The sequence below is a fragment of the Hoplias malabaricus genome, chromosome 2, assembly GCF_029633855.1.
Source record: "Hoplias malabaricus isolate fHopMal1 chromosome 2, fHopMal1.hap1, whole genome shotgun sequence".
Lineage (NCBI taxonomy): Eukaryota > Metazoa > Chordata > Actinopteri > Characiformes > Erythrinidae > Hoplias > Hoplias malabaricus.
Window position 1 is genome coordinate 12418816 of NC_089801.1, and position 23152 is coordinate 12441967.

A 23152-nucleotide genomic window follows, 5' to 3' on the forward strand; every position below is an offset into this window, starting at 1 on the left:
AAAACTTATTGTAAGATATTTTGTCCTAGCAGAGACGGTATAAATAATTTTATCCGGCATTCTGCTGCCGCCGTGTGGCCAAACTGGGTATTACCTTTAGAATTCTTGTCCAGCTGTTTAGAGCGATAGTCTTAGATCAACAGAGATTCATTACCAGGTGTGCAAGTAGATTAACTATATATTCTGTAGCTTACACATCTGATACACTTCAGACGGTCTAGTTTTTCCCAGAAGAGCACAATGTTATAAATACTTCTTAAATTGGTACACTGCTATTAGCTCACTGCAAATATTTAAATTAAGATATGTCTGACACCTCAGCAGAAAGGAAGAAAATGCATTACAACTTGGCATTCAACAAAATGGGGTTTTATTTGTGATGTACATCGAGAGAGTTTTACTTCTGGCTGGACTCTGATTTGGATGTGGAGGCTCTCAGGGAAGACAGACGGCGTCTCTTGGCGATCTTCTCCTGGCGTTTCTCTTTGGCCTCCTGCACAGGGGGGAGACAAGTGTGAGTCAATCTTAAAACCCAACCAAATCTAATCACTAATGGTGCTACCTCATCAGTGAGTGCATGAAGGGAGGCTGCAGAGAAACTAAAGCCTGCTACACACTATGATCTTATACTACTTTGAAACAGAATTCTCAGAACACACTGGCCCTTGTTCATTAAAATTTAAAAGATTCAGAAGAACTTTCACAACATGGGGGAAATTACAGATATGATCACAGTTGAACAGCTATGGTGCATGAAATCAGAACTATATACATATAGCATGCCTTGCTTCAGATGTTTAGGTTATACTGGATTTTGAGGCTTGAGCCAATGGCTGTGCTTTAAGAGTCAAGTGTGACAGGACACCCTATTTATTTAATACATTTCCACCTTCCCTTTGGGAAAACTTGCTTTTGATTCAATATGGCAGCCATGTTCTGGACATCAGCCTAAATCACAGGGCCCCTCACCTATTACTTGCTGGAGTATTCAGATAAAAGACTGTCCTGCACTTTTGACTCACCTTGTACCTGTACATATGTTCAATTTTTAAATTAGTATGATTTAATATCATAGGATGAGATTGTGCTGCATGATTAAGCCTACTGTTTTAGGAAAAAAGTATGCATTATCAGTGTATTCGACAATTTACACTAGCCCTGCTTAATTTTTGGGTGGCATCAAATGGGCAATGTCTAAAGAATAATAAGTAGGTGTAGGAGAAAATGTACATGTTACATGTTTACATAAGTACAAACACGATTTCTTTCATGTTCTAACATCTTCATGCTCAAATTGTACTAGATTTGATTTGGCTTAAAGATACAAAGAGGACAATGATAAACATTAAGTGTCAGTGAAATCTGCAGGTGCTTAATTTATGATCACATTTGACAACACGTAACTTTAATGAATAAGAGTTACTGTGCAGTTGCCATTGTCCTAAAAATCAGACTGTATAAGATTTCCCTTGATAAATCCATGAGAGAATATTCTGGCATTGCAAAGTCACGGTAGATTATAGACACGGTCTATAACCTACTTATTATAGACTCTTTTTGGCCTCTTCACAATCCGCAGCTGTGGGAGCACATTACTTGAGGATAAGCAACAAGTTTACATCATGGTGGCATAGTTACTGTGTCAGTAACTATGCCACCATGACTACTGCAGTATCTTCTTTAAAGCTGTTGCCTTAGTCTAGTACGCAGTCCTTAATTTTCTTAGCCAGAAGTCAATTAAAACAAAGACTGTACCTTCATCCTCTTGGCCAGCAGCTTGGCATACTCTGCAGCCTCGTCCTTGTTTTTCTGGGTACGCTGCCTCTTCAGAGCAATGCGTCTGCGCTTGTGCTGCAGCACGCGGGGAGTCACCAGACGCTGAATCTTGGGGGCCTTGGTCCTGGGCTTCTTGCCTAATTAGGCAAGCAATATTTAAATTATGAAACCGACTAACACCAAATAAATACAGTTGAAATTGTGACAGACAGACCTATGACACAGAACTCAACCTGTGACAGACAGACACCAAGACATTGTTTCATACTGGGATTATAAACATAAAGAACACCATTTCTTCATAACAGTAAGAAAGCAAAATTTGGCAGAGCAATGCAGTACAACCAGCCAGAGAAAAAGGTCAGGTCGTTATCCGGTTAGCAGCTCCACTGTTACTGTGGCACACACTGTCCCACCTCTGAGGCTACTGATCAGCCAGAAAGGGTCTACTGGTGTGCCCCCACACAGAGATAGATACTTGAAGTGACATATTACCCAAAGAAAGGTAATTCTTATTTACTTGTTTGATTTATTATTAAATGTGACAGCTGCAGTAATTCTTTTGAACTAAAGCCACTTCAATCAGTTTAATTAATTGAAACAAACCTTTAAAATCTGAGCATTTCAATACTCTGAATTAATCCATCAATTAATCACCACTCCTACTTTAATCGAATGTACAGAGCCTTCTTACTCTGTAATCCTCTTTGATAGGATCTGAAACCTGAAATTGTTACATCAATTTCTAAATTAGCTAGTTTTCCTCCCAAGTACACCTTGATGGGATACCAAGTAGCAACACAAACCACAAACTCAGTTTGCCAATGCAACCTTACCTTCTTTAGTGAGGGGTCTCCTGACCACATACTGTCTGACATCATCCTCCTTGGACAGGTTGAAGAGCTTGCGGATCTTGCTAGCTCTCTTGGGTCCCAGGCGGCGAGGGACGGTGCTGTCGGTCAGCCCAGGGATGTCCTTCTCACCTGGACAGAAAGAAAAGAAAAACACACCACATGTATACTTTAAAAATATAAACAGAAACTAGAAAATGCAGTGTTCAAATGGGGCAAACAAAGACTTAAATCATGATTATTCTTGTTTCTGGACAATACTCCTTGAGAGGCCACCTCAAGTTTATTTATCAGACAAAGATGGCATTGGGGGAGCATGCAGTACAACCAGCCACAGAGTGAAAAGACTGTCTGTTATCCGGTTTGCAGCTCCACGGTTACTATGGCACCACACTGTCCCCCTTTGCAGCTATAGACAAGTCAGAAAGGGTCAACTTGGGTGCTTAAAGCCTAGTAAGTACTGAAGATAAAATGTGTGTTTTGAGCAATTTATTTTAACAATCTGTGCTCAATTTTAGCTTTACTGATATTTAGGTTAACTAAAGACATATAAACAACTTCATGTGTGAATGCGGCAAAGTTCTAACATTGGTGAGGATAGTTAAAAACACTGAGATGGGCACGATAGCACCAAAAATCTTAAGTATATATCCTCTTTGGAATGACCTTAAAATAAGATTTCAAATGATTTTCCCCCATTTATACGAGTATGTGTATTGATATTGCCTTACTGGATATCCTATTTTATGTCAATCTGTCTTAAGTAGCATTGTTCACATTTAAATAAACGATCCACCCCCCACCCACATTGTGCTATACCCACAAATGAGTGTTTTGTTTATATGTGTGTGTTACCTAACAAGTGCAAAATTAATAAATAATTATAATAAACAACAACCAGATTGATATCAGACTTTCCCACATTCTCCAATAATTCTGGCATAAACCATATGTTCAAGTCTAATACTACTTACCTTTCCTTACAATAACCAAGTTCAGCACACTGAGGTTAGCATCGACTATGCAGCCACGAACTGACTTGCGCTTGCGTTCTCCAGTGCGGCGTGGCCTGTAGCAGGAGTGACCCTTACTGAGGAGCAGACGCACACGGCCATGGGTCAGAACACCCTGCTTCATAGGGAAACCCTGTTTATCGTTGCCTCCACTGATGCGCACAACATAGCCCTGAGGATTAAAAACAAGGCACATCACAAGTTAACAAATGAAGTGAATCCACTACATGGATTATCCCAACAGAACATCATTACTTCCATCACACAAAGACAACAGGCCAAATATTGACACCTAATATGTATAATGTGGGTAAAAACAGGACAACAGTAAAAAGACTGTGGTAATCTACAAGTAATCTTTCAACATCTGCACCTAACATTTATGCTCTGTATCAATTCAAAAGCCTTCCCACACGTAGACAGACTTACTACAGCAAAGACAAACACTACCTTAGAAATAAAGGGTGCCTAACAATGGTGTAAATCATCTTGAATATTGTGTATAGGAACACTTACTTTCCACTCATCTCCCAGAGGATCAGCAGGGAGCTCTGTGGCCATGCGTTTCTCATAAAAAGTCCTGAGCTTGCGCTCATCATCAACCTCAATGAGCTTCTGACAGCCAGTGGCAGGGAACGAGATATTGAGCTGTTGAAAACAAAAGACAAAACAAAAGTTAAAAAATATATACAAGTTTAGAAATTAAACAATTTAAACCAGTGAATCTACAAATATTCTTGTATGTAACGTTGAAAGTTAGAAACTGTGGTCAACAAAATTCTCAGGGAACTATTAGCCTCAGCACATATGCATAGTAGTATACTATGCTTCACGAAGAAAAAATAAAGTCATCATACCAACATTACACACTGCTATCTGATCTATAGCGATTCCATGTAATCATTCTGTGAGGTTACTATTTGAGACTTCCGATGTTAGGCTCCCATTGCCATCACAAGTTCTAGAACTGTCCATTTAACACCAGGGAATTTTGAATACCGTCCAAATATAAACATTTAGTGAACCCAACAGAGTGAACGGTTATACTTCTACACTTTAGTGAACCCAACAGAGTGAACGGTTATACTTCTACACTTTAGTGAACCCAACAGAGTGAACGGTTATACTTCTACACTTCATATCTACGAACAGAGAATCTTTTAAACCAACTAAGTGTGTCAGCCAAACTTCTTTTCTTGCAATACCTGACCATTTTTTGTTTGGGGGAAAAATATTTACGACACAAAGTGTACATATATAAGCATCGCTTCTAAAGAGGGCTGCTTTTTTGCAAAGTTGGCTTCCTACTTAAATTTGCAATCCACCTTAAATGCTATAGCAATCACGGTAGCATTTAAGGTGGAGCACAGCTTGAATAAGCTACCAGCTCCTGCCTTGCTAACCATTTCACCAAACTAACATTCGTGAAGTCCCTTCTCAAACAAATGCTTTAAACGACCTCAATGATCGGCACTTTTTTCACCGCCGCTTTACACCATGAATTGCCCGCACGTTTCTTGCTTCATAGCCCGCCATGTTTCTAGAAAACCAAGTGCTCAGCAGCTCAGACTCCGACACAATCAACAGTCATCCTCCTTAACCGCACAGCACTTTATACATGTTAGATACAAACAGACATGTTTAAAGAGTTTACTGGGCAAGCCAGTGTGTATTTAACCCCCAGCTATAGGATTAAATTAATTAAATCATATTTTTTAAGCCCTCACCTTCATGTTGGAGGACTGACTCAACCGGAGTCCACCACGAAAAAGAGGCCGGATACCGGCGTCATACTCTCACTAAGAATCTAACAGTATCGCGAGACTTACACCACAGCGTCATTAAGAGTCCTTGTGCCGTTTTATAAATTATACATATATTTATAAATTTATATACATGTTTACGTCAATATATTATACATAACAGATTATAAATAATCCATAAAATGCAACATATTTTTAAAGCAAAATCCAAAACAAAATTATCACATTGTTAAAATGAATAATATAAAAAATTAGTAAGACATTTACTGAATAAAAGCCGAATCACCAAAACAAACGAACAAAACAGAACCATACTGATGAAAGTAACGTATAGGTAATGAAAACTCAAATATCATCTACAGTCAGAACCTCAGTAAAGGGAGAGCTGAAAAACTTTGATTTTGCTCACTCGGGCGTGCTTTTTGACTTGAAGGTTAACTTATCTGGCTAACTCATGAATCCCATGGGTATTCTATATTTTTCAAATTCGCCAGATAATTTAGATCACTTCTAAATTATAAAATAAAGTTTTTAACCTTCTTAAATTGTCCACGTGCTGTAATTTCTACAATTATTCATGGGTGAAAAAAGCAGTCAGGGCTGACCCTTTACACTTTGAAACGGTCTCGATTCGTACAGCCATGAGGGCGGGGCTACAGACAATTAATTGGAGGTGGTACAGTTGGAGATAGTTGGGGGATATTGAATGAAGGCGATTGTTTACAGCAATATTAATTAATTTGATTTTTTTCGGAAAATAACTTCCTGCTACAACACAGATCTATTTAAAGTACCAAATTAATTGAATGAATGCTTATTTTTCCAAAGCCCCCAATATTAGCATATGAGCTGAATTTATAATTAATTGTCACATTACCTTCCATAGACATAAGTGTTAATGCAACAAAATCTACCGTTGCATAATAATGAGCAAACTCACATGAATATGTCTGAAAGCATTCACTATAAGGACTCTACTACTTCAGTTCCCTATAATAATGCACTATATTGTAAGAACAGAGTCAGTCAGAACATACATGACTTGTGTACAGTCTGTAAGCTCAGTGTCGTTACCCTGGAAATGCACAATCTTGAGTTTGGAGGTGGTGGGTAGAGGCCGAGAACATAACGGTGGAGTGTTTGTTTTGCTGATTCAAATAACAATATTTTTTCTTCAGAATCGTATATAGCACATCTAAACAAAAGTAGGATAGCCCAAATTCATAGTGTACAGGCTTGACTATGGCATGATTTATTTTCTGGCTTTTACTGCTTTGTGTAATACTGCTCTGTGGGACAACCACCCGAACAGAAAAAAACTGATTGCACTCCTCAGGTGCTAAATAAATATATTACTTCGAAAAATACTAATTCTAAGAGGTAATACAACAAATAATGTTACTTTGAATGTTTGAGAATGTGTACAAGAGCCCTGCCAATCAAAAAGTGGGCGTGTGCAGGCTCTGATTGGCTGAAAATGTTCCCCCAGTGACCTGTTGCTTGTTGTGCGATGTTTGTGAAAACAGACCGGGTTGGCAGGTTGTCACGTGACCGTCTGCCGTTTTGTTGCGGCACGCGCTCCAATGGGTTAAAACGAGAAGCGACATAGAAGCGCGCTCTCTCGCGCAAGTTCTCAGTTCAGTAGACACAAGTAAATATAGAAAAAAAGCGCGAGAGTTTACCCTGAAACCGCGGCGGACTATAAACAAGCAGCAGGAGGAACTGTCATTGGTAAAGGAGAGAAGAAGAGGACAGGAGAGAGAAAAAGAGAAGATAATACAACAAGAGAAAAGAGGATAAAATGAAAGAGTAAAACAAAAATGGTGAAACAGAAGAGAAGACAAGATAATAGAAGAGAGAAAAAGAGAAATGTAGAGATGAGAACAGACAATGACATGAGATATGGTAATAGTGAAAAAGAGATTATAAGAGGGTGAGTGTTGTGTAGGTACGGTGTCACAGTAGAGTGTGTAGTGTAAGTGAAGTGTAGTTCTACAATAGTAGCCTATAAGCCTGGGAATGAGTAGTCTGAGTTTATTGTATATGTTTTTATTTAGTTCCATAGTTCTATAAGTGAAGTGTGAGTAGGCTGACACTAGTCTGAGTAGTGAGTGTATTCTGTTTCATAGTGCAGTGTCATTATATAGTAAAATAAGTGACAGGATGAGTTCTCTGAGTCTTTGGGAGCAGCTTCAAGCCGGCAGCTCAGAAGTGGACTGGTGTGAAGGAAACTACCTCATCTACCCCAACATAGCTGAGTTTTACAACACGGTCAGTGCTGATTTTACTGTTTCTTCACTAATTGTGTTTCACTGTTTTGGAGTTTGAGATGAAACAGGTCTTTCATGTTACTTTCAAATGATGGAATGTCACTTTTCATTCTACAGTAGCCTATTCTTGGAAACCCACATGTTCTACTTCTTTGTGTCTGGCAGCTGTGGGCCATGTCAGAAATATGTGATATTGTAAACTACTGGTATTTTTAGATAGCTTATACTGTATTTCTAATCTCATTTATAATTTCAGATCAGCAATATCTTGTTTTTCATCTTGCCTCCCATTCTGATTGCCTTATTTCGCCAATATGCAACATATTATAATCGTGGAATTTATCTTATTTGGGCCCTGCTGGTTGTTGTAGGTAAGTAACCTTTATCTTTGTGTGGTTTTACTGATGTCATTGACAAATATGGACTATTTTTAACATGAAATGCAAAGAAATTATACATATTCTAACAATGCTGCTATTTTATTTTACTTAAGTAGATATAGACATTGAGATTTTCATAGGCTCTGAAGTGTTGAATGTTCTTGTACACTACAAGTTGAGTTCCTCCTTTCAAGACTCTTTATACAGCCCTTAGAATAGAGAGTACCTTGTGGTTAGCACAGAAGTTCATGCAGATAAAAATGTAACTGTTGGAGACGGTTTCCTCAGAGATATCATAGCCCTCAGTTTCCTTGAGAGATAGCCAATGCATTTCACAATGCATCTGTTTTGACTGATAGTGTTGTATACATAACAGCAGGGCGTAAACCAGAGCACAGAGAATGTAATTAGTATGATCATTAGATTTGCTCATTTGATGTGGTTGGTGTAGTGTAGTGGGTAAAGATCAGGGTTAAGTTTACAGATACACCATGCTACACCAATAAGAGTCATCTGCCAAGACCCCTTGCACAACAGTCACCTACAGTACACTGCAGTGGATGAGAATGTCTTACAAATGCCATCAATGTAAACGTAATGAAGCCAAGATCAACCAAGGGTGGTGACCTAAGTGCTACATTCTGTTGTGGTGTATTAGATGACAAGCACTAAACAGATTCTACAAGAAAGTCAGTATGGATATTCTCACCTAAAACATAAACTATTGCATTGTTCAGCTAATTTTAAATGGCTGTTTCCAAACCCACTTATCTAGACTTGCCTGTTACGCCTTAAATGTCGGGCTTTTCTAATAAAACACTGCTTTAGTTTGACCTGTTATTAATAAGAGTTGTCTACTCCAATTTCATCTAATCCACCAAGGACAATTAGCATAGCACACAATGGATTGTAAAAGTACAATGTTTGGCATAACATGACAACAGTGAGCGTACACTATTGTTTTCTGCATTATTTCCAAACTGCAACTTCAACAAGGTGGATGATAAACATAAAAATACCATTATTTGTATCTAAAACGTGTAAGACATTAAAGGAGCAATCAAAAATTTACTTTGGGAATTATACTTCATTTTATACTGACACTTAGTGGCCAGGTTCCTGTTCTAAACTTATTTTTCACGTGGCTGTCACCATGTTGAGGACTGAGTTTGGTGTTGATCTCATGTCAGTTGCAGTTTATTGCAAAAATGTAAAAATGTTAAATTGGCAAATACATCGACTGATGATTTATTTCTAAGCAACTGTAAGCAAGTAACATCTAACTTTAAAAGCATACTAACTTCTTATCCACATATCATGACATTTCATAATATTAAGACAATACATAAAAAGGTAAAGACTTTCTTGTGTTATGAATGAATTTCTTGAAACCTCTGCCAACCAAATGATGCCTCATAAACATCCTGTTTCTGATCAGATAAACATCAATAAACACGTGATGCTTAGTTATTTACAAACAAAACGCCCACAGATAATGGGCTATGCTTATGGTTTATGGTTCAAGGAGGCCTTTCTATAAAAGTTATCATTTATATTTGCTATGGGAAAATAGCCAATAAATACCATTACATAACAAATTTCCTCTGTATTTTCATTACTCTTTATAAGAATTGCAGTTTAGAATGGAAATGCTAAATACACGAATACTAACATATTAGACCTAATCACAGGCATTGGCTCGACATACTTCCATGCTACCCTCAGTTTCCTTGGTCAGATGCTGGATGAACTGGCCATTCTCTGGGTGCTGATGTGTGCGATTGCAATGTGGTTCCCAAAGAGATACCTGCCCAGAGTGTTCCAGAGGAACAGGTGAGGAAATACATACCTGCACTTTACTCTTTTTCCTAGTGCAACCTTTAAAAACATGGCAAGGACCTTAGGGGAAATACAGATAGATACTTGTTCAGATTCTCCTTGATTGCATGAATTTCTTAAATCAACAGCATACATTATTTAAAATCATTATTTACTAACTGTTAAAACTAGGTATTGGATGATAATCTCAAATAATACGGACTGCCTCAAGGAGAGGTTTGGAAAACGTTAAACCAACACATTCACACACAGAATAACACTCTTTACTGGAATAATGTTACTTCGATTTATTCTAATGTTGGATGATATTTTTTTTATTTTTTATTTTTTTTTAGCAAATAAACATTTACTGCTCAGATATATAGATTTTTAAATCTTATAATCTCTGGTGCCTAAAACCTTTGTACAGTACAGTACTGTACATACTGTGATAACGCATAGTTTTTCGTAAAAAAACTAAAAATAGACTTAATCATACAGCACAATCTCATCCTTCTATGATCTTATATCATTCTAATTTAAAAATAGTAACAGCTAATAGTAACAGTAACAGCTTAATATCAGACTACTAACATTGCCTTGTAATGACAGTCATCTGATGCTAATTTGATGCTGAAGAATAGCTTATTTCCTGTGCATATTTCACTTTGTCACCACAGGTTTACTTTGATCTGTCAGTTGAACTCTGGCTCATGTGGCTTTTGGTCCACTTCTGCATCCAAGAATAGTCTCACTAGACTTATCGCCAGGGCTGGCCTAAGCTTTATGGCAGACTTCCATTGCACATTCCTCCAAATTTACCCTTTGTGGCTGGTCTGGGGCCAGCTTATTGCTTTGGCCATTATATTTATGGTAAACATTCAAGTTAGGGAAGCTGCTTCTGGATCAGTGCTTTATAACCTACTTATACCCAAGCAATCAGTCTGCTTTTGGGATTGCATTGTCCCACTGCAAATTTAGAAGAGGCAGATCAGACGTTTCAAATGTCTATTTCTGAAAGGAGCTCACAAGGATGACCTGTAGCCTAGTAGTCATAAGGCAATAGGTCACTGCTGTTTTCACAGTGACCAAGAACTTGCATACGGTGAAGATTATGTTCCTTTGGCAGTGTATGCAACTATAGTTGCATATAGGGATTATTACTCTGATTGATTGGCCAAGGCATGTTTGTTTCTGTTGTTTAACAATGAATAAAAAATAAAAATAATCAATGAAAGGTTAAACCCTACCAATTAGCACTGTGGTAAAGTCACCACTCATTTGTTTCAAGGGGACTGTGATTATTAGAGCCAGAAAAATACATCTCTGTTTACACCCTGCAGCTGTCTAACCATGGTTTTCGTCTTTTGGCAGGTTCCTCTTTAAACTGACAGTCGGTGTCCTGTCTGGAATCACAACATGTTTGGCCTTTGTGAAGCCAGTGGTCAACTCTGTCTCTCTGATGACTCTGGGCATCCCCTGCACACTTCTGTTAATTACTGAACTCAGGAGGTCAGAACCCCACATCTGACTCTATATCTTTTACTTACTAATTTTTTTGCAGATTAAACATAACAACTAAAAACTATAAAATTGCCAAAACAAATAAAATATATATGTTAAATATATAAAATATTTTAAAAGTTTACTGAAAAGCAGATTGACATCATGGATCAGTGTTTTTTTTTCTTATTTTTTTCTTTAAAGTCCCGCTCCGGGTGACTGTCAGTGAGGAGTTTGTTGTGTTCTCCCCGTGTCCGCATGGGTTTCCTCTGGGTGTTCCGGTTTCCTCTCACGGTCCAAAAACACACATTGGTAGGTAGATTGGCTATTCAAAAGTGTCCATAGGTGTGAATGTGTGAGTGAATTTGTCTCCCTGTGAAGGACTGGCGCCCCCTGAAGGGTGTGATTTCGCCTTGCGCCCAATGATTCCGGGTAGGCTCCGGACCCACCACGACCCTGAACTGGATAAGCGGTTACAGACAATGAATGAATGAATTAATGTATTTTCTTTACATTATCATCTATTAAAATGCATACATTTACTTAACCATGTTGAACTGTTGAAAACATTTTTTGTATTAGTGATGTTATGGTGTTGCTTACAGGGGTTTATAAAGTCTCTGTGTTGTTTACTGGAGTTGAATACATTTTTTTAGTTAATATGTGAGAATTAACAACAAAGTTTCTATGACATGTTGGAAATTTGCATTCTTATAGCACAAACCATTGATTTCTTTCATTCATTCCTCTTTTGTAACTACTTCATCCTGATCAGGGTTGCAGTGGGTTCAGAACCCATCCAGAATCACTGGGCACAAGGCAGGAACACACTTGGTCAGGGCTTGCTGGTTTCAGCACAAATTAAATGGAGGACTACTCTACTGCAGGACTATTGTCTCCTGGCCTGAAAAACTGATTATATTTTCCCTTTTCCGAAACTGGAACAGGCTCTTTGTTTGGACCACACTGACCTGGCATGATTTTAAACTCTTATTCCGCTCTCAAACTGACAACATGTTTTTTCCTCTTCTTCATCAGTCTCGACACAAGACTCTTAGCCGTTAGTCATCCAGCTATTGTTTTGGCTCAGTCTTTTGCTGCTGTGGGTGTTGATTATTTATTTTTGTTATTATAGAGTATGGGGGTAGAGATCCTGTTTCTATTTTTTTTTTTTGGAGTTTGTAGAATTTCTGTTCTGTGTAAAACTTGTTTGACTTGTCTCGTTTATTTACTCTTCCATCATAAGTACTTAGCTGATAGTGTGTGTGTGTGTGTGTGTGGGTGTGTTTTCTCTAAGCAGATGTGAGAACCCACGTGTGTTTAAGCTGGGGCTAATCTCTGGAGTGTGGTGGGCTCTTGCTCTTCTGTGCTGGATCAGTGACCAGATCTTCTGTGAGATGTGGTCCACTATCAACTTCCCATACTTGCACTGTGTTTGGTAGGTGCAGTTTAGAAATATGGAATATTAAAGAGCCCATACTTGTCATTTGATCCATATTGCATTTTCCAGTAATTTTTGGGGTGTTTTTCAAAAACAGGGAAGCATAGGCCTGGACTGCAATCATCCTTTTAAAGAAAAAATTACAGTTCAAAATGCTGTGTAGTCCATGAGGCTTAAATTCTGTTTTAGAAACCATCCTGTGGATGTATGTAATTCAACAGTCTTAAATCAATTTCCAACATTTCTGGCTACTGTGCCTTTAAAAATGAAATATGTAATGTGTCTCTGCTCTGATTGGTTCCTTATATTGAAGGTTCCTAGGCTGAATTACTCTTTTTAACTTTGATGTGAATTGAGAGGTTTTGGTTGGTTGGATTTCTGACCTCACAGAAACAGCAAATATAAAACAGGCAATTTTTTACATCTCATATATATGTACCACGTGATTAGAGGTGGATGCTTGGTATCAAAAACAGGAAGTCTCATTTATTTTCACAATAATATAAATGCTGTTTATCTCTTCCTCTCAGGCACATACTCATCTGTCTGGCCTCATATCTGGGCTGTGTGTGTTTCGCTTATTTCGACGCAGCCACAGAGGCTCCAGAGAGAGGACCAGTCATACTGTTCTGGCCCAGCGAGAGGTGGGCTTTCATAGGGGTCCCATACATCATGCTGCTTCACACCCCACGGAAATCTTCTATAAAAGTGACATAGAGGCTTGGAACATGGTATACAAGGACATTTAGGTCCTGTCATGAGATGATAAAGTGACATTAAGGAATGTGCAGGGGTTCATTTTTTTCTGATTATTTTCTCAGTTTAACATACTGGACAATATATAAAATAACTGTCACCGTGCCAAAGGTATAGCATGAATGTTGTTTTTTCATTTTCATTCTGTCCAAATGGTGTCATATAGAAAACCAACGAAACCTTTAAAAATGGTTGGTAATTCTCAGGTAATCAGGTCAAAAGGAAACATGAAGGTGTCACACTGTGGCTAAATATATGTGCTAACACATGCTATCTACCTCAGGTAACCACCCTATCAATGGTGGGAATTCATTAATGCACAATATATATTTGGTAAAATGCTAAAAATATTTTTTGGAGTGTTGAGGTGCCAAATATTTTATACTCAGTGACTCATGATTTACACAATGCTGATATCAGCTCTCCAAACCAAGCAGTGAAGCTGTGTCCATCATCTGGGGATTTATATCCATTATTGGGCATGATAACATAATAAACACAAACAGATACAAGTTTGGGAACCCATTCCTTTGGGAATTCTCTGCTAATACCTTTCTGCAATTAATAACTTTTAAAATCTTATTTTCCTAAAAGAGGATTGTAGAGAGAATGGATTTACATTTGTTTTAATTTATATAAATTTAGAGGTGGCTAAATAAAAAAAAGTAACAATCCTCTCCAGGATTTCATTCCATCTGCCTGAGGTCTTTAATTATCTCAAACCGGCTGAAACAAACTTCTAGACTGTATTTATACCGTCTGGACCTGTATTGGCCACCTCTTCTTATTAACCATGTAATTACACAGACATTTAGAAAAATCAGTGGGTTTCCTTGATTAACAGATGGCCTTATATGCACAATTAGATTATTTGTAATAATTATTATTATTTTAAATGTTTATTCCTCCTTGGGAAATATAAATTCTGAAGCTTATGCATGATTTTAAGTTGTAATTTAACACTATGATGACAGTGCTTTGGTTTATGAGCAACTAATATGCATTATAGACAAACAGTTATGCTTGCCAATATTTAATATGGTTGTTTTTTAATGTTTTACATTTTACATGAAGTTCCAGCACTGAAACTATTGAGTTCAATTCAGGCTGCATTTTAAGATTGGGCAAAAAAAGAGGTTTTGTTGAAATACAAAGGTTCATTAAGTTCGTGGAAAATGAATCAGTCAATGTAAACACAGTGTGTTCAGTCATAGCAGCTCCATATAAAACACTTGATTTAACCTCTAAGGAACTCCAGGACTACCTCTGAGCTCATGATAAGAATACACACGTATGTCCTAAAATATGTGGACTCACTTCTAATGAGTAATTTTAACCACTTTCAAGCAATTACCTAAAACTGACTTACAGATACGTTATGATCTACATACATGTGTACATTTTATGATCAAATGCATTGACCAATAAAATGGGATACTTTAGAGCAGTCATTCAGGTCATCATTGTTAATAGCAATATTTGGTGAGAGTGGCATGAAGCCCCCAAATATTAGACTCTATACCTAATCATTAAATATCAGCCCCTGACCTCAACTCTTGTGGCTGAATATAATCAGACCTTCACAGAAATGTTTCAACAGGTTGTGTAAAGCCTATTCATATGAGGGTAGACTATAATTACAGCAAAAAGAGACAAATGTCTAATATGACCTTTGAGTATTTAATGAGCCGGGTTCTACAAATTTTCGACTCATAGGGTACATATATAATTTACAATGATATAATTTAATTAAACTTGTTTCATGGGAATGTGTGTATGTGTGTGTGTGCTTGGTACAGTAAAATTGGAAAATAAATTATATACCATAACATATGTAAGTACAGAGGCATAAGAACAAAAATATGTACTATCCTCAAGGCCAAGTCCAACCATTTTTTTTTTCATAATTTCTGCATTGGTCAACTCAACTACTGGCAGCTTGCAGCTAGCACAAGTGTAAAAGTGAATTTTTTTTGGCATGAATTTAAAAACAACAACAAAAATACAAATAATTGATTTGTTATGTAGCTACTGAATGTAGAAAAATGTATACCATTTAATTAAATAAATCACTAATATATTTTCAGCGCTGAATTTCACTGCTCACTTTCTAAAAGCCATCATTTTTTACTAAATACCTCATATTCATTGATTTTACTTTTGACCTGTACTTTGTATGTTAATAGTATGCTAATATTTAGTATATTATACTATATATTAAATGTTTTATACGTTATACATGTTATTATTATCACTATTATTGTAGTTCATTCAAATTTAAACGGGGAGTGCAGAGTTGAATTAACATGTTTAACCTCAAGGTGGCGACAGAATAACAATATTTTTTGACCCATTCATTTAAATCTTACATGGTATGAACGCAGAAGCCAATTGCTAACCTGAGGTAAACTGTGAGGCGTGACGTACTTTTGGAGTGTCAGGAGGGTGCGGGTGAGATATGAGATAACAAAAGATATTTAAACGATTCTTTCATAAAACCATGAGTGCCGCAATGGCGTCTGATGTGTGAGTGAATAATGTTCCCTCAGTTCTCACACCCAGCCCAATCTCAGTTCCCTTTCTTCAATAGAATTTTTGAGGGTTATAAAAATATCTTGAGCAGTAAGGTTGTCTCCCACCTCCTACTTCTGAGACACTATATAAGAGAGTTTTCCAACAGAATGCGTCCACCGTCCTTAAGCATGATTTTATGGAGAAGAAGACATGATAAAACTCTAGACAACTGGTTTCAAAGTGAGACCTAATACCTTATTACCTTCCGTCATGTTAGCATATGGTTCTTTAAAGCCCATCAGAGATTCCTCTGCTCTGAAAACACCTGTTACAATGAGCTAATTAAAAACCCCTTCCAAATTTGTGGTGGGTGTGATGGAGTGAGGAGAAAGCTTCAACAGTCACAGGCATATAGTGAAGCACATCAACACTGCTCTACATCACAGACAAAACAAATAACAACAACAACAAAAAAAATTACGTACCATATATAGTTCAACAAAACAAACACTTGCTATAAATATCTGGTGCCACATTCACTAGATGAGTTCTGACAGGTCAATTTGAATACGAATATTTTCCCCTCACACAGAATTCAAATATATTTTTGTCATGCCATATTTACAGTCTCCTTTGAGCATCTTCCTTTCACTCAGATCAGTAGATCACACCCCTGGAGTGACAGCATGGACTCTGGAATGTTTAATTCATCTCTGACGGTGAACAGCAGCTGGCTCCTGTGGTACGACTGCTGGAGTCCATTATTCTACATGTACATTTTCTGTGACATTAGCAACGGATTGCTGGGCTTATCCACAAACATTTGGGTCATAGTGCTAATCCTCAAGAACTGGAGGACTCAGGCAGCCCAGGAGCTCAGCACCTTCAACCTGGCTGTTATGGAGATCATCTGTTGTGTCCTTTCTCAAATACTGGTGCTGAACTTCCTTGTGTTTAAAATAGCCTGCATCAGTGAAGCATCCTGGTGTGTCTATGAACTCAACATCATCAGCCGTGCTGTCTTCCAATGTGGAATGAGTTTGGAGCGCTACTTGGCTGTGGTGTGTCCTGTGTTCTTTTTTAAACATTGGCACATGAGATACAAAGCAGCATTTTTGATTGCTGGGTGGCTCATAACTGTCTTCTTATGCGTCTTCACAAGTATATACGCAATGTGCACGCTTTTCTTTGTTGTCTTGGCCATGGAATCATTTTTTAGTTTGTCCATACTGAAGGTCCTCAAGCAACCCAGTCCAGGGGAAGGAGGGAAGAAGACAGAAGAACTGAACCTGATGAAGAAGAGGGCTTCTCGGACTGTGCAGATAATCCTGGCGTCTGTGATGATTAACTGTCTCCCAATATTCATTGAGACACTCTTAAGTAATAAAATGTCTCGTTATAATTTCCTGTGCGTGTACAGACCTTTGGGATATTCTTTTGGTGTGATGGGTAGCTTTGTACAGCCTCTGCTTTACCTACATCGGACAGGGAAACTTTCTTGTTTATCCCCTAAAGGATCTTTACAGAAGTAAACTATCTAAGCTTATAAAATCATCATATTAAATGTACATGAAATAAACAGTATGAGAGTATTGGCTTGGACATTTTCTAGATTTTGGCTGCAATAGATGTCTATCCTTTTCTGGGAAAATTAGACAGTAGATGTTGGATAAATTTAATGAGGACATAAATCGCAAGGTTTACTGATTACTTCTGCATCTTCCCTTCAACCGATCTCAAAGATATGCTACTCCACTCTAGAGAATGCAGTTCCACAGCTCCATAGTCCACTGCTGAGTCTTCTATACAGCATTTGGCATTGGGTTTGGCGACTGTAGACATTCACTGTCTTTTAAATGTGCTATGTAAATAAATATGACTTGACTTGACTTAACTCTATACAAGTTATACTAGCTGAGTACGTGTGATGGACACTTATGTTAGCAATGGATTCTCCCTTAAGGCTGTATTTCAGTCTGGAAACATTTATGAGAATGGCACAGACTGAAATGTCTTTAGAGCATATTGTATGTTCTCTTTATGTTATCTTTAGCAATGTCATTAATGTTTTGCATTTATGTGCCTCATTTCTATCTTGCGGATTTCACTGCTCACAATCAATTGTAGTTGATTTTATGTGAATTTTAATGAATTCTTTGCTAATTGAGCCTTTTCTCTCATGCCTCCTACACTCTCTCTTTCATGCGCAATACATAAGACCAGAAAATTAAGAAACAAAGGAAATTAAAGCAGGTGAGAAAGTGTGATGCCCTACAAGGGACTGGTGCCCTGTTCAGGGTGTGTTCCTGTTTTGCTAACATTAGTTCATGGTGGGCTCCACCCTGACCCTGATCTCAATGGAGCAGTAGCAGACGATGAATGAATGAATGTATATATAAGCCATAGTCACCCTAAATGACATTTTTGACCACTGACTTGTTCATATTCCCAACCTATCAATCTTATTTTGGTTCAAGCCATACATTTACACATTTTGCCTTCTCTTCCTATACATTTTAGCTGTTGATTATTTCTGTAGAACTCCACCTGAGATGATTCATAAACCCAGGCGACATTTAGCACCAGAGCTGTGCAGCAGTGACATTACAATCTCTAAATTCCTACATGAAAACAACTTCTCTCAAACAATGCTGTTCATTATACAAAAGCGTATTAGAGACATTTTTGTTTCATTCAGCTGAAGTTGTTTCAACAGTTGGAGAATATATTTATGACCAGTTTCTTTAATATGTGTTGGTTATATTTATAACTGAATGATATTACATAGGAGCTCAACATAGACATTTCAGAAATACAAGAAAATGTGCAATTTATGCAGCAATAGATTCCATAAAATATACACAACGCAGAAATGCTTATTGCATTAATATTTTGTCCTGTGCATATTGTGATGAAATCAATGCAGGAAATATGGCAGTTTAAAACCTCATGACTCTCATTGTTGCTCTCTATGTTTGTCACATCATTCCACTCTTCAGTTCTTTCCCAACAGGGGTGTGACAGTTGAGTGCAATTAACCCTGCATTGTTTATTTAAACAATGGTTCACTATGAATACCTAGTTTTCCTTAATTTATATTTAATCATTCATATCTTTCACATCCCAAAATATTGTTCTTTTTTTAGTGTTAATGCCTGACTTAAAATAGCATGATGTTGAATGTAGCTTTCTAATTTTCCACACTTTTCCTCGTTTTACTAAATGTTTAAGTAACTGCGCTGATGTTAAATATGACTGACACAGGCCTTTATCTTTCAACGCTACAAGTTCTCAAAACTGTCCAGTCTTTTTCTGGTCCATAATGCTTGTGTCCCACTATTGCCCAGTGTACTGTTAGCTTTGTGAAAAACACATTAAAGAAAAGGTAATTCTGAACACACCAATTAAAAACACTGGTGTTTTGCTGCACTTTCAACATCAAGATATTCTCAAGGCCAGTAATAGTTGCCAAAGTCTGAAGTGTGAAGCTATTTGGGGGGTGGTGGTATAGATGTAGTGAAGTACAAAAGGGAGGCAGTGTAGAAAAAAGAAAACGTGATAGTCTCACTGATGGACTCTTTTCTAAGTTTCCAGTAAATTTCTAAGTCATCTGCATGTTCACCATGGAATTAATCAGCACGTTTATCAGCAGTGACCTATTAAAGAAACCAGTCTTTAATCATTTTGCCTGTATCTTTGGGGACGTTGTCTATGACTAAACACACACACACACACACACACACACACACACACACACACACACACACACATATATATATATATATATATATATATATATATATATATATGTGTGTGTGTGTGTGTGTGTGTGTATGAGGAAATAAATACACACACACACACATATATTTCTATAGCTTATTAAATTTCTCATGACTAAACTCAGTATGTCAATATCATGTATATTATGTTATAATATTGTTTTTAAAACACTTTATTTTAACCTGGCTACACCAAATTTAATAAACATAACCCCACCAGATGTCATATGCAGTCATGAGAGATCATGAGATTTGTTTTAACATAGTTACATTTTATAACACTAATGAAAACAATTGGCCATGTTGATGTCAACCTTCAGTTGCATCCTTTTTGTAACATTGTGTAATGTTAATGTAATTATACATTTCTGAATATTGATAGATTAATGAGTGGTCAAGGGATAGTTAGCAAAATGTGCAACAAAATACAATTTAAAGTGTCAACTAAGCAATTAAATGTACATTTTTAATATATTATTATTTGAAATGGTCAATATTTATGTTTTGTCTGCTTTTATCTTTGCATGAAGATCTTCTGAAATGTGGAATAATAGTTAATTTGTGTTAAACGTGGTGGTGGAGGGTGGGTAGCTTTCATGTGGTGTGTAATTTATGTAAACGAGCTGGCTGTGCAGAACATAAGCTTTGCATATGTGGTGTCACTGTTTGTTCAACAATGACAAGCATAAATCTAATTCTGAGTTATGACTGACTGCATGTGCAAATACATAAAAGACCATTAAATCTTCCATTAACAATAAATAAGACAACTAGGTTAAGTCAAGTCAAGCGAAACGAAACAACATTCCTCAAGGTTCAAGGTGCTACAAAGAACAACCAACTACACAAAGTGCACGTGTGCAGCAGCATGTGCAATCATGCAAGACGATTTAAAATAAATGTGACAATACAATAAATACGGAAGACGATAAGTCCACATTTCAACACAAATTCTGTAAAGCTGCCTTGTGACACCAGTTGTATAAGCATTTGGTTTGATTTGATTTTTTTTTTTCCATAGTAAAAACAAGGACGAATTTCATCTGCACATCATTATGCTGTTATCTATAAGAATGTATTAAGATTTTCAATTGTATATGATTTCACTCCACCAGGGTGCTTGTTTAATAATACACCCACAAGAAATAAAGCATGAAAATATTATTTTAAAAATGTACAAAATGTTCTACGTTACTTATTGGCATTTAAATTCACTGCCAACTCGCCTTTTTTCTATTGAGGACCAAACCTGCCCAAATGAAAAAAAATGAAAATATGGAAAGAAAAAAGAAATGAGGAATGTAAAAACAAAACAAAAATATTATTACATATAATTTATATTGTGTATATGTGTGCATATTTATTAATTTTATTAATTCCTATATACATTTATTTATTCATTTAAAAACATATATTTTTGTATTCATATTTTTTACTTTTGTTTGATTTGCTTATTCATTTATTTATTTCTGTATTTCATCCTCAATATATGTTAATGAAAGGGTTTTTCACATTCAGCCTTAGCAGTCAAGTCCAGAACAGTGCAGTTGAGAGTCTAAAATACTTAACTTCATAAAAGCTTTTACTTTCTGTTACAGGTTAATTGTTTCAGCAGCATAGAGCACTTATTATCAGTAGTAACTGAGATAAATATGTTGCTCCTAGGTCATTGTTTTAGTAAATTAAGCCACATTAAGTTTTTTAATTAATGTCTTTACTGTTTGAATAAAGCTGAATGTCTCAATCAATTATGTGAACCCAGTTCAGGAGTTCAGAAAAAATTAATAAACCTAACATGAAAGAAGGCAAACGTGTTTTTGGCTGAACATTTTTCGCACATTCACAGCTCATTTTGACCTGTGTGAACTGCCAAGCAGACTGAATGTGCTGCTCCATCTCTCCGAGCAGAGGTGTTGCCGAGGGAGCTGTGTCTCTGGCTGTGCCCTGTCTCTGGGATTATATTACATTTTTTCATATAAATTAATTTTAAAAATCATGTAAAAATGTATTTATAAATTGATAAAATAGTAAATAATACAGAAATAAATATATTGAGTAATAAATAAATGCACAAAAAATGAATAAAAATACAAATTACATCATATATAAATACAATTAATTTATTTATTGTTTTACAGTCCTCATTTATTTTTTCTTTCTTTAATTCCACTTTTATTTTGTTTATTTTCCATTTTGGCAGATTTGGTCCTTCATAATTTTCATGCGAAGATGTTATAAACCTGATGGTGGTGCTGATGGTAAAATAATGATGGCTGGCAACAAGATAGAGACACCCAGAAGAAACATCAGAAAGCCTAAAAGAATTCAAAACACTGGTATAGACGGCATATTCTAGTAAAACACCACCCACAGGCAAGTTTAAGAGCACCTAATAATAACAAAAATACGTAATGAAAAGTGTTGACATGTCTATTTTGAAAAGTGTGATACAATAAAACGGTGAACATTAGAAATGAAATCAGTTCTACTGTTCTTCTGTCTTCAGATAAAAATGGGATCATCTGCTATTTGTGGACACAGTCATTTTATTGGTGGAAAATGGAAATATGTAAATGGTGAAAAATGCATAAGATTTGCATGCTCTGTGACACCTTTATTTTCAAATGATACAATAAAACAGCGTAATCCTGTGGCTAAACAGTGTGTACCAACAACAGCGTTTCTGATGTTTCAGTGTTTCAGGTTGGTATTCTCTTGTTTTATAGTTTCCATTTTATTCAAGTTTGTCAAGTCTGAAAGAACTTGTAGCCTATGCAATCTTCTGGAGTTAAAGTTTAAGTGCTTTAGTATTATTAATGTGCCTTCATTTGTAGGACACTTGTGCTACGGAAGATTGATGAATACCACCAACACAAATTCCACATTTAACTTAATGGACACACAGCTTAATGTCATCACCAGTGCAACAATTCTATTTATACAAGGGATCAACTTCTTTCTAGGTATTCCTCTGAACATCTACATGATCTTTCACTTCATCAGAGCTGGAGGACTGGACGAAACTGTGATTTTTATTCTGAGTCAGTCTATCTCTGAAATTCTTTTTGCCCTGTCAGCACCAGTGTATGCAGTGTGCATTATAAAAAAGGACATGTGTCCCCTAAATCTATTAAACTTTTTGGTTGGATTTTTCTTGTTTGCTTGTCCACTTTTCCAGTGCTGTGTTTGTCTGGAACGCTACTTGGCTGTGGTCCATCCTCTTATCTTCCTGAGGTTCAAACCTCTAAGATACAGATTCTTGATTGTGATCTGGACCTCTGTGCTCCC

At 36.7% G+C, this 23152-nt stretch overlaps 2 protein-coding genes across 3 annotated transcripts; one reads left to right on the top strand and one right to left on the bottom strand.

The window, feature by feature from the left end:
- Window positions 1-347: 347 nt before the first annotated feature.
- On the bottom strand, window positions 348-5496 carry rps6 (ribosomal protein S6). Its single transcript, XM_066661931.1, has 6 exons — window positions 5368-5496; window positions 4157-4288; window positions 3602-3812; window positions 2613-2759; window positions 1756-1913; window positions 348-493 (listed from the first exon to the last, which is right to left on the bottom strand). Exons 1-6 carry the CDS (start codon window positions 5371-5373, stop codon window positions 398-400), a joined length of 750 nt encoding a protein of 249 aa, XP_066518028.1. The 5' UTR covers window positions 5374-5496; the 3' UTR covers window positions 348-397.
- Window positions 5497-6753: 1257 nt separating this feature from the next.
- On the top strand, window positions 6754-15604 carry LOC136687476 (alkaline ceramidase 2-like). 2 transcript variants are annotated; one of them, XM_066661926.1, is made up of 7 exons: window positions 6754-6783; window positions 7533-7674; window positions 7930-8044; window positions 9745-9886; window positions 11246-11383; window positions 12675-12812; window positions 13346-15604. In XM_066661926.1, the coding sequence occupies exons 2-7, from the start codon at window positions 7567-7569 to the stop codon at window positions 13530-13532; spliced, it is 828 nt and encodes a 275-aa protein (XP_066518023.1). In that variant the 5' UTR covers window positions 6754-6783; window positions 7533-7566; the 3' UTR covers window positions 13533-15604. The 2 variants fall into 2 exon arrangements, with proteins under 2 accessions (XP_066518023.1, XP_066518022.1); XM_066661925.1 differs by lacking the exon at window positions 6754-6783 and having other exon boundaries at window positions 7010-7674.
- The last annotated feature ends 7548 nt before the right edge of the window (window positions 15605-23152 follow it).